The 14045-nt window shown below is 41.1% G+C and overlaps 1 protein-coding gene across 2 annotated transcripts in view; it reads right to left on the bottom strand.

The window, feature by feature from the left end:
- Nucleotides 1-14045, bottom strand: part of TMX3 (thioredoxin related transmembrane protein 3) — a 37518-nt gene that overhangs the window by 20973 nt on the left and 2500 nt on the right. Inside the window, exons 3-6 of one of the 2 annotated variants that reach the window (XM_039839917.1) lie at nt 10699-10738; nt 9394-9517; nt 2345-2390; nt 944-1024 (exon numbers count right to left, since the gene is read on the bottom strand). In XM_039839917.1, the coding sequence (XP_039695851.1) occupies nt 944-1024; nt 2345-2390; nt 9394-9517; nt 10699-10738 (291 nt within the window). The remainder of the gene's footprint in view (nt 1-943; nt 1025-2344; nt 2391-9393; nt 9518-10698; nt 10739-14045) is intronic. The other variant, XM_039839924.1, reaches the window with a different exon arrangement.

The raw sequence follows: 14045 nt of genomic DNA, 5'->3' as shown, positions 1-14045 counted from the left end.
TTTCTGCTTTTAAAAATTTTTTTATTTATTTTATGGTGACACTGGTTAATGCAACTGATAAGTTTCAGTTGTACGTATTAACAGTAAGGCATATATATATTTACATTGTGTTCACCTCACGTAGTTAGATTTCTTTCTGTCACCACATATCTGACTCCTTTTACCTTCAAAGTCAATATAAGTTAACCTATCTATGTGAATGTTCTCTTCAAAAAGATGCACATAATCATTTCCATAATTATAAACACCAATGTTCTTTATAACCGAGCAAGAGGTAGATTAAAAAAACAAAATCACTGCATTCAAATACACAGGACATGCTTATAGAAGAATCTGTTTCCTTATCAGTAAAACCTCAGAGATCTGTAACTCAAATAGATCTCTGGGTTCTAATTATGTCACATCCTAAGCAAAATGTGCAATAATACCTCACAGAAGGCATAAAGCAGAGGGTGACAGATCAGGGGAAGTATTTTAGCTGCATCTAAAAAGCATTTTCCAGTACACAGGCTAGGGATTAAAAGCCCAAGTCTATTGGGCTTTTAGTACTGTGGGGTTTCTCTTAAACTCTGAAATTAGGTAACAATATAAACCAGGGAGTACAAAATCGAAATGATAAAAGAAAAATTAAGATTCACAAGGTTGTTAGAAGTAATCGAATTTTGAAAATGTATTATTAAAAATAGGGAAAATTCTTCTATACACTAAATGAATTTAAATGTGAGGTTAAGAAGTCTATAATACAAATCACAAATCCTTGTTTTGTTTTTTTTTTTAAAGGATCTCTTTATATATGCTATGTAATCTTATCTTTTCTCATAAAGACAAATTTTATTTAGGTTAAGTCCCTAAAAATATGTGTGTTGAATAACATTCTACTAAAGTACATTTAATTTTTAAATATTAATATCATACAGTAAAGGTCTTTCCTAGTAAAACTTACCCAGATACTCTGTGAGCAAACTCAATAATATCATCTTTAGTTCGTGGTCCTCTATAATTATATGCCAAGTCGCCCTTTAATCTTAAAGAGAAAAAAGGAAAAAAGCTTGAATTATTTCAACTGTTTTAATATTTAATGTTGATCGCTTTATTATAAAAATTACAGTATGCAAGATAGTCAATGCAGAGGTGTTTTAGAAGTATCATAACTACATGAAATGTAGCCAGCTGGCTTCAGAAGACAGATGACTCAAAATATAAAGAAAAAGGCTGTATTTTATTAAAATTACATGAAAATATTTTACTCTGTATTTGATAGCTACATGCATCTATGCCTTCTAATTAATAAATAACCTACACATTCATGGTCAAGAGCCTGTCAAAACATTATAATTCTCGCCTCTTCTTTTTTTAAAAGGTAAGTAAAAGGACAGGAAATTGAAAATATTTTGGTAGAGGTAAAACAAATTTTAAACAATACGACATCTTAGCAACTTGACAGATGCTCCAAGCTTAGAGTAAAACAATGCATAAGAACACCTACTCTAGAAAATTAGGTATTTTCCTAAAGCCTGCCAATGAATTATGTGTCCAACTGGGATTTAAAAAAAAAATTGTGAAAGCACAATAGAACGTTTATAATTAAACAGAAAAAATGGAAAGGATAATTTACTTAACACAAGAAAATAGAAGAGGTTTAGCAAATATTTTTAAAAAGTGGGGGAAAGTCAACACAAAACCCATTAAACAAAAAATTTAAATCACTCAAATTTGGAAATTTGAGATCTTAAAATATTAAAATAAAAACATTTTATTATAAAAATTAATTTGAAAATGATTCAACTCCTTACATTACCAAAATAAGGATATGGATGAAGCTCCTAAGAAAATTCAGTAAAATCACGATTACAAAATAAACTAAGCCCTTTAGAATTATCACACCATTTCTTCCAGCTTATGCGCTATATATTAGACTTGCTCGACACGTACAAATCAGAGTTAACATCCATAAATTTGATTCTCTGTTTCTTTCCTCTCTGATGAAATGTTTATTACAATTATAGAAAAGTAAACTTTGTTAGGAGACAAGATTCACATGACAAAGCAGAATATAGTCTCGAACTCAAGAATAAAAGACCTTTCATACCTTGCTCTGCACAGTGCCCGTCGCACAGCACTCAAAATACATGTAGTGAATCAGCCATAAACAACACATGTACTTAAATACAAAGAAAAGCATAAAGATGCAGCCCCTTTTCCTCTGACCACACAGTGCACCTAGAAAGAACTGCTGAACTCAAATCTTCAATCTTCCAAGGAAGCTACTAGAAACTAATGTGATTAAACGTAAGTAGAGTGAACTAATAAAAATACACATATAAACATACGACACTCAACTTACAGCTTAATTGTTGGATAACCTCGAACTCCAAACTCTGAAGCAATGCCTTGATAAGAAAAAGAATAAATAATTCTAAATTTTTTTTAAAAAATGAGAAACTGAGTAATAAATGAGCCTTTTATTTAAAAAATATATCAACATATTTACACAAACTCAGAGATATGTTGTTTTTAAGTCTAAAAAGAATAAACGCTAACAAACGAACATAACATTCTCATACAAAATAATCACTTAACAATCTAACCTATGGGCTGCACAAAATACTATGTATGACAACATAAAAAAATGTCAAAAGAATAGTTAGAATTTTATCTCTAAAGTACTAATTTTAAAAAGACATTCTTGTTAAAAAAAAAAAGGTATACATACACACATATATAAATAAAGTCTCATTTCTCATTTGAATTCATTTCCAGGACAAATACTTCTTAAAAAAAAAGTCGTTTCCTCCTTTAATGTCTTCTGAGACTTTAAAGAACGGCGTTACATTTTAATTTAAAAAACAAACTGTATCTGCAAAATCATTTAATTTTTATAGTTAATGGTCTAAAAGCAACTTTATCTACTTGTTTTAAAAGTTTTTTTTTATAATAACCTAGAATAATTCCAAACGTCACGAAGACTATTCTCAAATCCTTGCATTAAAATGAGACGCAGCTGCCATAATGGCATTTTTTTGAAGGAAAGAAATAATAACAAAAGCAAACAGGACTAAAAATTATAGAAATCAAAATAGCAAATTAATACTGTATTAGTTTACAGCTTCAAGGCAATTAGGACAAAAAAGAAAAAAATATTCCCACTTAAAAGACAATATAAAACATATTTACACAACTATAAATAAACCGTATTTATTCACATGATCTCTCCCTTTGTTAATTTTCTTCATTTCCAGGATATTTCCTTATCACAGTTAGGTATAAGGACACTACTTGTATACATGGGTTCTGGTTCACCAATCACTTCAGTAATCATTAATCTTGGGTTTCAAAACACTCCCCACCAATATGCAAGAATAAAGACAAAGAGAACTTGTGACAAATAACATCCAAAATTTCTCTGCCTTTCTTTGTCAACTCCAGAGGTTCTCCCTTAAATATACAGAGAGAGGGGACTGGAAAATGATCGACCTGGTTTTTATTAGAGGCAACAGAAATAGCAGAGGTAACAAAAATAAGAACTCAGGTTCTAAACATATAGGTCCTGCCTCTGAATAGTCATGTGAACTGAGGCCAATTACATAATTCATTTGTGCCCATCTCTAATTTAGGACTTAATGTGTCAAGTGTAGTCTAATTAAAGACTGCTGTTACAGACGCGGTCTTCACAGAAAGGATTTGGGGGAGATTATGTGAGTGAAGCATGTTCTTAATGCCTCCTATCCCAAACAAAGGGGCAGGAGAATACGAGCCCTCATGACCTTCGACTAAGACTCATGAAAAACTGCCAAAACTTATGACTGACTGGATAGGAGAGTACATCCCATTAACAACTCTTTATATAATTTTGTGTAAAATTTACTGATATGAAAATCAAATTAAAAAAAAAATGGAGTATGTAATCAATGGGAAGACAGTGGTGGTACTTTATAGCCTGATGCTGTGCTCCTCACAACAGGCTTCCAAGAGAAACGCGACGCCATCACTCACTAAGACACTCAATCCCAGCACGGACTTCCTTGACCTTGGCCTTCACGTGTCAGACGGGGACGTGTACCGCCACCCACGCGGTAGTCCCTCAGCTCCCTGAGCATGAACTTTCATTTCTGACAGAATTGCAACTGACAGTGGCTCCTGAACTTCAAACTTAGGTTTCCCTAGAGGCAATCGGGTGTATAAGAAAAAAAGCGCCCCACGACAGCACGAGTTAAAGACCCAGGATGGGATTCCAACTTCTCCTGCTGGGGGAGATTTTAAAACGAGGAAACGTGTGAAAAAGAATTGAACAGAGAATCTGGCACATGGAGACCCTCAAGTGCTAGGTCCCTTTCCTCTCTACTCTTGATCCTGATATTAAGTAGTTATCTGCTGACACGCCAACGTAGATAACAGTGGTAAGAATCAGCACGTACAGAATGCCTCATAACTGGCCTGAATATACCTTCAACTACACCTCGAAACCATTTTGCGGGGCGGAAAGTGTGCTCATGTTGTTTTTCAGATAACGATACTAATACTTAAGAAGATGTGGGAACTTGCAAGCAAGCGCCGATCAGGCAGCAGGCCTGACACTGAAACTCAGGGCTGAGTTTAATTTTTTTTTTTGTTATTATTTTATGTTAGAGAATGGTTTGTATAGAAATCTGTGAGCAATCGTTTTTGCAAACTACAGAATCTATCTGTAAAATGAATAACTTGCCCTGAAGTTTTGTCATTTTACATGTTCGTGAATGGAGGTGAAACGTGAAGTCCCCTATTTCACCTCCGTTTTCTCCCTGAAGTGGTACCAGCTGGTGGTAGAGGCTTGGCGTGGGGGTGAATGGCGGCGAGCTCGGATTCTGGGCCGAATTCTGCTTCTGCCTGTAAGTCTATTGTTTGAAACTCCTCAGTCTTTCCCCCGCTAACTACCCTGTGTTCCTTCATCTGTACGACGGGACGGTGGGCAGGGCAGGGAGCTAAACTCAATCCGAAGTCCCCGTCAGCTCAAAAGTACTACTCTTCTTAGTATTTGGTGTCGCTACGTGTCTGACGGGAAAAGGGACAAGAGTGGAGCAGTGATTTCCAGGTGGGGGGACTCTGCCCTCCAGGAGCCACCTGGCAACGTCCGGAGACATTTCCGGCTGCTAAGACTTGGTGGGGCGGGGAGGGTACAACTGGCATCTCGTGGCTAGAGGCCAGGGACGCCGCTCCACAGTGCGTGGAACCATTTCTCCCACAGGGCATGATTCTCTGGCCCCAAGTGCCGACAGCTCCAAGTCACCAACCAAAGGACTTAGAGTATAGAAGCTAAAATTAGTTTTTAAATATAATCTGTGAGCAAAGAATTGGAATAAGACTGTTATTGGCCAAATGTCATGATGAGTTTATACATCGAGAAGAGGTAAAAAATGATCTTTACCGTAAAACTATGCCAAACTTAGGTTGAGGAATACACAATTTCAATGGTTTCATAATAAAAATCAATACATCATTACAGGTAACATAATAACTTTGAAATGAAACAATTTTAGCACTCATTTCTGAAGGGATATGTACAAAAAGAGAAGCTAAAATACATATCTAAATTTACGTTGAACATACATTTTTTAATGTTATTTGGTTATAGTATTATTAGTTAATACCATGCATCAAGAAATTTTTGGTACAATTCCAAGCACACAGGACAGGATGTCACAATAGTTCGAATTTCTCCAGTTCAAGAATTCTACGCACAGAGTGTATACACTGAGTATATTTGCTTCCAATTCCTGCAATTACATGATTGAGAAATAAGCCATTCTCTAACACTCTATAAGAGATTTTCTATACTTGATCACTGAATAATCTCATCCCACCCCAAAGCAAAGCCCCGTAAATAACTAGCCATTACAATAATACTCTGAGATTCTCCCACTTAGGCGTGCAGCAGAATCACCTGAAGTCCATGGAGAAACATTCTCATGACCCAGTCTCAGAAATTTTCATTTGGTAGGGCTGTTATGGCCTTTGGAATCTGAATTTATACGAGCGCCCCAAGTAATCCTAATGCAGGTAGTATGAAGACTAAATGCTGAGAAACACTGATTCTGTGACAGCCTATAAAGTGACCTAGGGGATGGAAGAGATACCCAGGAAACAGCCAATTCTCTAGTATTCTAAAGTTAGACATAGAATTTCGTTGGCAGCTAGCTTGAAAAAGAAATTTAATTTCTTTACGTTTCTGATTCCAAAGTCTACTCAAATGCCTGTACTGGAACTGCCTTGAAGAATTTAAGAGACCTTTAAGACTTATATGCCAAAAATCTATTTGTAATCTCTAGACAGTGGGTTTTAAACACTTATCAACTTTTTAAAAAAATATTAAGAAGACAATATCTTTTTCTCCATAGCACATAGAACATCTCCTTGACTACATAATAAAGTAGAAAATGCATCTACCACTAACATCGACACTAATTTTACTTATGTTCACTGGTTACTGTTTGTCTTTCCCACTAGAATATACATCCCATAAGAGCAGAAACATTTGTTTTATTACTAGTGTAATCACCGATGCCCAGATCGTGCCTGGCGTATCATGGCACATGGTAAGTGCTCATTAAATGCCTGCTGAATGATTTGTATAATTCGAGGAGTCACAGGATTTACAGGCAGGTATCACCATGCAGGCTGGGTGCAGGCTGGGAGAGGGGGTGGAGGGGGTTTGTTGGTCCCCATCCATGGAGTAAAGGACAGAAACTGTATGAAGCACCATCACAACGCTTGGCGGAGTGGTCCTCGGCATACAGCATGCCCCTTTCCCTGCCCAAAGCTAGACGCTTGCTTGAGATGTGTTACACGACATGTTTCATACACTGCAAGCTCTACAGAGTTCTTTCATATTAATTCAACATAATGGATAACAAAATGCTAAGTGAAAAAGAAATAAAATCTATTATAATCATGACACCACAGGTGAAATTTAAACCTCTTAATGGTTTATGAAAATAAAATGATTAGGTCCCATCGTAAAGTCTGTAAAAAGCTAAGACCTATAAGAACATTGCTTTTTAGTCACAGCATTTAAAATACTTTCCTCTCTAAACTACTCAGGAAAACAGTCTTGGTTATTTTTCTCCCTAATCATAGGGGCACATAACATATACTGAATAATAAGCTAATGAATTACATTCTATAAAATTTGACTTTATGTAACGGGTTGATTATCACTGTAGCATCGCGTGAGTAGTTCACCGTTAAGATTTTTACTGATTTATAGATACTCTTTTTATTGATTATCTCTGTACTCCACTTTCCTTTATAAATTACTGTTACTTCGCAGGATAATTCAACTGATCACGAGAATGTGCCATGTTTAAGACTTTATTGCACTTGTTGGTTAGTTCTTCTTTCTCCTTCTATTACACTGTAAGGATTTCCATGACAAGGAGGATTTCTTCTGGTTCTTTAATCTATAGAGACTAGTACAGGGCTTGACAAATAGTAGTTAAGTAAATATTGACTATGAATGAACTATATGAATGAATATATGTACATTCATATCTAATCAACACATATGCCTAAACACAATAATTTACTTTCATGAGCAACAGCTGAATAATTTCTTTAACACTGTTAAAAGCTTATTGCAAGAAGTATCAATTCAAGCATATTATTCTCCCTTTATAGTAACTTCCTGCTATTGATCTCTCCTCCTCTCAAAGTTTCAACAATTCGTTTGTGACTCAGTAACTCCAGCTCTAACATCTTGTACTCTTGTTCCCTATTTCCAAACATCCACAAAGCAAAATACAACAAATTCATGAAAACGCACACAAAATCAAAGTTATTATTTTTCATATAACCAGTGGTAGCGTAGCTCAGTAACTACACTAAGAAACTTACACTATTATTGTTCTTCACATCACAGAGCTGATCCATCACACTTGTGATTTCACCCTTGAAACTATCTGTAAGGATCACTGTTTCCTCTTTGCTCCACTGCCACTCACTCAAGTCTGGGCTTCCAGCATCTTCCACCAAGATGCACACGAAAGTTGACTTAGAGGCTTGTCTTGTCTCTGCTCTTTCCATTGTACACGTTGCTGCCAAAAATATTTTTTCAAATTACTTGCCTACTCAAAAATATGCATTGCCTCTCAACTAACAACAGATAAAATCCAGAACACGTTTTCCCACCTGAGAGGCCCTTAAATTATGGCACTATCACTATCACCCTACATGTCTGAACCACTGTCTTAGGGGTTTTGGAAATATTAATACAATCCTCACAACCTGGAGGGGTACACCACGCTTCCATTTACAAACAAGGAAACTGAAATTATGGTGTTTTGTGGCACTTCCCCAAAGCCACAGGGCACGGCAGAGCTGAAATGAAGACATAGGTCTGTCTCCTGAGTCGTACCCAGAGCACAATGCTGACTTCTCAAAATGGAAGTCACACCACTCACTTCCATCTACTCATTAAGAAACAGGGAGCCTGCATTGCTGAATGCTACAAGGGACTTTACATGTGTTGTTATCACCGAAATCTCAAAACCACCGATGAAAGAGCCGCTACCATAAACATGGACCAGTGTACAAATTAGAGACGCGAAGAAACCTTCCTGGTGCGATACACGACAGGAGCGGGCGGAGCCAGGATGTGGATGCAGGTCAGTTTTCCGAAGTCACGCTCTTCCCAAATTTCTATACCTCATACTTGTCTTTCCTCGAATCCCTTAAGACAGGCATTAGTAAACTTTTCTGTAAAGGATTGTAAATAAATATTTTGTGGGACATACAGTGTCCGCTACCACTGCTCAACTCAGCCACGGGAACATGAGAACAGCCCCGGACGACAGCTAACGGACGAGTGTGGCTGCGTCCCCTGCGGCTCTATCTACAAACACGGGGAGTGGCTGCATCTCCTCCGCCTCTGCTTTAAGACGGTCTGCTCCCCGGCAAGTACTTGTTTACGCTCATTTCCTGCTCTAGGATTCTGCTTTAACAGTCTCTCTAAATGAATACTTTCCTGACCCTCACTTGTGTTTGTCCTAACGCAACTCATCCTTCAGATTCCCACCTTCTCCACCACCACGCCATCGCAGAGCGCTCAGACACTCTCTCGCTCTTAACTCCCACGGCGACGTTGATGGTTTACCATTCACGCTTCTGTAGCCGCCTCAGGTGCTGATTTTCTCAGGTGGGCTCAAAGCAGGAACAATAGCTTACATTAACATACACCACATGTTACACGGTCGATGGTTAATTCATTTAACTCATAAAGCAGTCTTAAATTAAGACAACTTTAGTTTTACATGAGCAAAAAAATATGTCTCTCTGCCTCTTACCTTGAATGCTGCTCTGCATAATTAAAACATTTTCATTACGAGGACAGTGAAGTAATAAACTGAGTAAATAAATACTTACCAGAATAGGAAGTAGCATCCATCTTTCCAACTTTAACTGGAGAACCCATGCTTTTCATCTCAAGACCAACTTCATTCCAAATCGGTTCCAGTTTTTTACAATGACCACACCATGGTGCATAAAACTTGTCAAAAAAAAAAAAAGACTATCCTGAAAATGCTGTGCTACTGTGGTGATCAAGCTTAATGTTTAAAGAATTTCTTCGAATGAATGATCTGATAATAATCTGTTTTAGACAGAAGATCTAAATATAATTTTCGAAGTGATTATGAAATAAGACACATGCAAGCCTAGATAGGTTAACTCCTAGCATGTAATGCAACATGGACACTACCGCTGAGTTCATTTGAAATGACTACTAATAACTGTTTAAAACAGATCTATGATTTACGATAAAAACATCTTTGCTTCTAAGTGTGTCCATGTTATACACGAGACCACTAGGTACATGTACATGCCCCTTACGTGTATATGATAAACATCAATCTATTTCTACTATAAAAATTCCAACAAAGTAGGTGCCTTTGCTACTTTACGCGTAACCGTTGGTAAGACGTGGCAGATCATTAAGTTGACAAACGTTTGGCAGGACAAGTCAGGCTGATTAAACTAAAACCACAGTTCTTCCTCCTTCAACACCAGATGGCTGGGGCGGTAATTAGGCACCTCTAGTTAAATGGAATAACAACCTGCTCGTTGTATTTTAAGGAAATAAGACATCTATTTTTCAACATTATACTATGGAAATGATCAAACATACACAGAAAGAGAGAGATTTAAACTTCGGGCCTTCATGCCCCATTGCCTGGCTTTGACAACTGTCAATCTGCCACTGTTATGCCCTCTCTTTTGCTGCCAGTCTGCTTTCTGTATGGAGGCACGTTAACATGGATCCCAAACACCATAAGGTTTAAATACATCCCAGATTTGCAAGTGAGGAAAGGAAGACGAAAACTGTTCCTCTGTTTACTATTAAGATGAAATATGATTTTGACTGTCAAGTGACATTAATTCATACAATCTCTTGGATAATATTAAAAAGCAAGGGTAAATTCTATAATAAAATCATCCCATAATCTTTCTCGGAAATAATTCACAAGTCAACCTCATCAGAATTTCATCAAAACCATGTTTCTTGTTAGGAACCATAAGGCTCTGAGATTCATTTTAATATAAAAACCCAAACAGTACTTTCAGAGAAAACAAATTGAGTAAAATACGCAAGTACTAACTGGATATATCTGGGTGGAGAACATAAGTTAAACTGGTAGAGGTGGTTAATTAGTACAAAAAATTCATACTCACATCTACAAGCCAAATGTCATCTTTTCGGTTGTCTTTAAACCTAAAAAACAGAAAACAAGGAAACAAATTGTTAGGTAGTTAGGCAGACACGAGCGAAGGGGTAGATATTGTCATAAGGTTCTTAAACCTACAGTGAAGGCCAAGAGAGCACAGCTCCATTATGAGCTCTCAGGTCCCAAGGTGTTCACATCCCTCCACCTGCGACAGTCTGTTCTATGCCGTGGACAAAAACAGCGCCCTCGGTCAATCCTCGACGCTGGTGAATCCAAATCTTTAAGCTCTGCTCCCGTTTTGTATAAGAGTGTACAGCTGAAGGTGGCCAGCAGACACCTTGGTCAAACACGCAGTACTAATGAAAAGTACCACCCAGGGGACCCTGGACTGCTGGCCTGAGATGTGTAATCCAGGCGAGAGTAATCTTGTCCCCTCCCAACAATTTATCAAGCCTGTCCTTTAACTTAATTGTTCATTAAAATATTCAACCACCCCTGCGGATTAGGGATGACAGGGAGCATGGAGCGTCCACTGTGCGCCCCTTGACCGGGCCCCTGATGTGTAGCCTGCACTGCAAACCCAGGGCTGTCATCAGATGCAGAGTTCTCAGGGGGCGTGACAGGAAACCGTGTTCCCGCAGGGTCTGGACATGTGGCCCGAATCAGTGGTATGCACGAGGATGGCCAGGCCGAATCCAGAGAAAGTGTCAACTGCGATCAGGATCCAGGGGAAGGCTCTGGGTGGGATGTGGGGCCCAGTGTGCTGACTGCTGGGAGGCCCCGGCCCGCTGGAAGCGAACTGCTCCTGGGGAGGACTGTTAGCCCGATCCAGGGTCTGACAAACGCAATGGCTTTTTCATGCTCTTCTGGGGTCTTCTTACAGCAGTGTCGGTCTGTGCACATCAGCCCAATGTAGGACAGTATCTGAAGTTCCACGGGTCATCCTCTCGTGGATGCAGGAGGCGGCTGTTGCACGTGTGCTTGCTCTGGACTGAAGAACAATTCCTTTTTTGTGCTGAGCTGATAAGCAGGATACGCTCCTTAGTTACATCCTCCTGTCAGAATAGGGGCCTTTCTGGTAAGCATCCACGTAAGTCACAAAACTCTCACTGGGAGCAGAAACACTCTTTCACCAAGTGTCTCGTCTGTTCATATGCCACACAACCAAACGGCCAAGCCACGAGCCACAGCCCCGAGTCAGTGAAAACACAGCTGTGCTCACATGCTGGGGCTGGAGCGAGGAGTGCGCGGCAGAGGCCAACGGGGCGGATAACTGTAGTCCTCCACAACGCATGGGGGCGCCACTGCGCGAAGGTCCTCTGCCACGCTTGAAGAACAGGTCTCTCTCGGGATGGACGGGGGCCACACCCAATTCCATTCCAATGTAGCTGGGAGGCGCCATCAGTGAACCTGGCTCAGGGGTGGTCCAGAGGCGGCTCCTTGAGAGTTATGCCTCTTCGTGGGGCCGTCCGTGAGACTCCAGCCGGGACCCTGTGTGTGTCATTTCCACTTCACCAGATTCCAGAGCCGTCCCTGTTCAGCGGCGTGGCTGGAATTCTGCTCGTGAGCCTACTGCACTCGTCCACCGAGGCCCAACCAGAGCCTCTCAACGGTGTATGTCTTTCAGCCAACCTGGGGAGCTCATGGGCTCATGCGGGCCCGTGGTACTGTCCTTCTGCCATAGGCCACAATCAGTGAACTGAGAGGTTGCTAAGATGTGTAATGGCAGATGTAGGTCCTTGGGGTCTAGGGAAAAGAGGCCTGGTGGCCCGCTGGGGGCCTGGTGGTCCTGTTCACTGGGGCCCCACTCAAGGGCAGTGGCCTTTCTGGTAACCTGGTAATAGGTGCTATCAAGATCCCCACACAGGTTAGGTGGCAGCATCAGCAGGTGAACTGGACCATCAATTCCTGGGCCTCTGTTCTATTTTTTGGGTCAGAAAGGGCCAAAAGTTTGGTAGCAATCTCATCTGGAATGAGATGCTGTACTGCTTCCCACGTCATGCCCAGGCATTTCGGTCGGGCACTAGGTCCTTGTACCTGGTTTGTAGGAACAGCTCAGCCATGTTGCCATGGTGTCCAGCCCTTGCTGGGCCCTGCCCTTGTCTGGGTCCTCTGGGAAGTTGTCATCCAAATAGGGGAAGGCCAATGCTCCCACCTAAGCAGGCCTATTTCCAGACCACGAGCTACCCACTGATGGCACATGGGTGAGATTTAGACAGCCTCGTAGGAGGACATTAAAGTGTGCCGAATCTGTCACACATGAAAGAAATTGATCCTGATCAGCTTAGTGGGGAGAAACCTGAAAAAAGCATTTGTGATGTCCACTGCCCCAGACTGGGCACCCCTTGGTGCCTCTTCCTGAAGTCAGGCCCCACCAGTGTCAAGGGCAGCCCCAGGGCACTGAGCTACCTGTAACTGACAGCGAGCCTCCCAGCACCCAGGCCTTGGGCGAAGCTGGACAAGGCTGCTGAATGAGACAGTCCACAGGGCTCTTCGGGTCCCTCCGGCTCGGCACTCAGGACAGTCATTTCTCTTATTTGCAGGCCGCCCCTATTATTTTTGGGAGACGATGGCACTAGGAGCTGGGTTAGGTTCATAGTCTTCCACGTGCTCCACTAAGATGGCCCTGACTACAGCGCTTCCCACTGGGCCTAGGGGACAGAGGCGAGCGGGAGTGCACACACACTCCACGTCCATCCCAACAGCACGTTCAGAAGGAGGGGCCCGAAAGTTCTCACCGAAGCCAGCCTGGGCCAGGGTGCTCGTAGTGGCTACCAGACTCAAGACTGGAGGGCATCTTATGTTTCCTCCTCATCCTGGATTGTAGGGATCACACTCACCTGTGCACTGAATCCACAAGGCCTGACAAGTGCAATTCTGCCCCACTTCCCTAGTGAGCTCTGACCTTGGCATAGAACCTTCCGCCTCACTAGGAGACGGAGAAGCCTCACCCTAACAACTTGTCAGGGTCTGGGCACCTGTTCCAGGGCGCTCTGACTCGTCTCCAGACTCACTGGGCAGGATGGAAGGACAGCATCTGTAGGAGTCACCGGGGCTGTCCTGTGGTCCCTAGTGGGACCACCTATCAGACCCCTCATGGCCTGGAATGTGGCCATCAGGCCCACGGTGAAGTGCCTATCCATCTCTTCCCTTGGGACCCTATTACTGAGGAACCAGACCTGGATCTCTTTTCTGAAAGCCTTTCGTCTAGGTCATCCAAGAGAAGGCACGCAGCTCCAACTCCTACGTCACTCTTTGTGCTGGTCCGTCTCTGCTCTCTTGTGGTGGCTGCTTTTCCCATACCCATAAATTTGTCAGTTAAGACTTGGACTGTCACAGACCAACTGAGCTGAC

Source organism: Pteropus medius, unplaced genomic scaffold (assembly GCF_902729225.1).
Source record: "Pteropus medius unplaced genomic scaffold, Ma_sr-lr_union100, whole genome shotgun sequence".
Lineage (NCBI taxonomy): Eukaryota > Metazoa > Chordata > Mammalia > Chiroptera > Pteropodidae > Pteropus > Pteropus medius.
The sequence above is the reverse complement of the archived record's forward strand: the minus strand, read 5'-3'. Positions and strand labels throughout refer to the sequence as shown.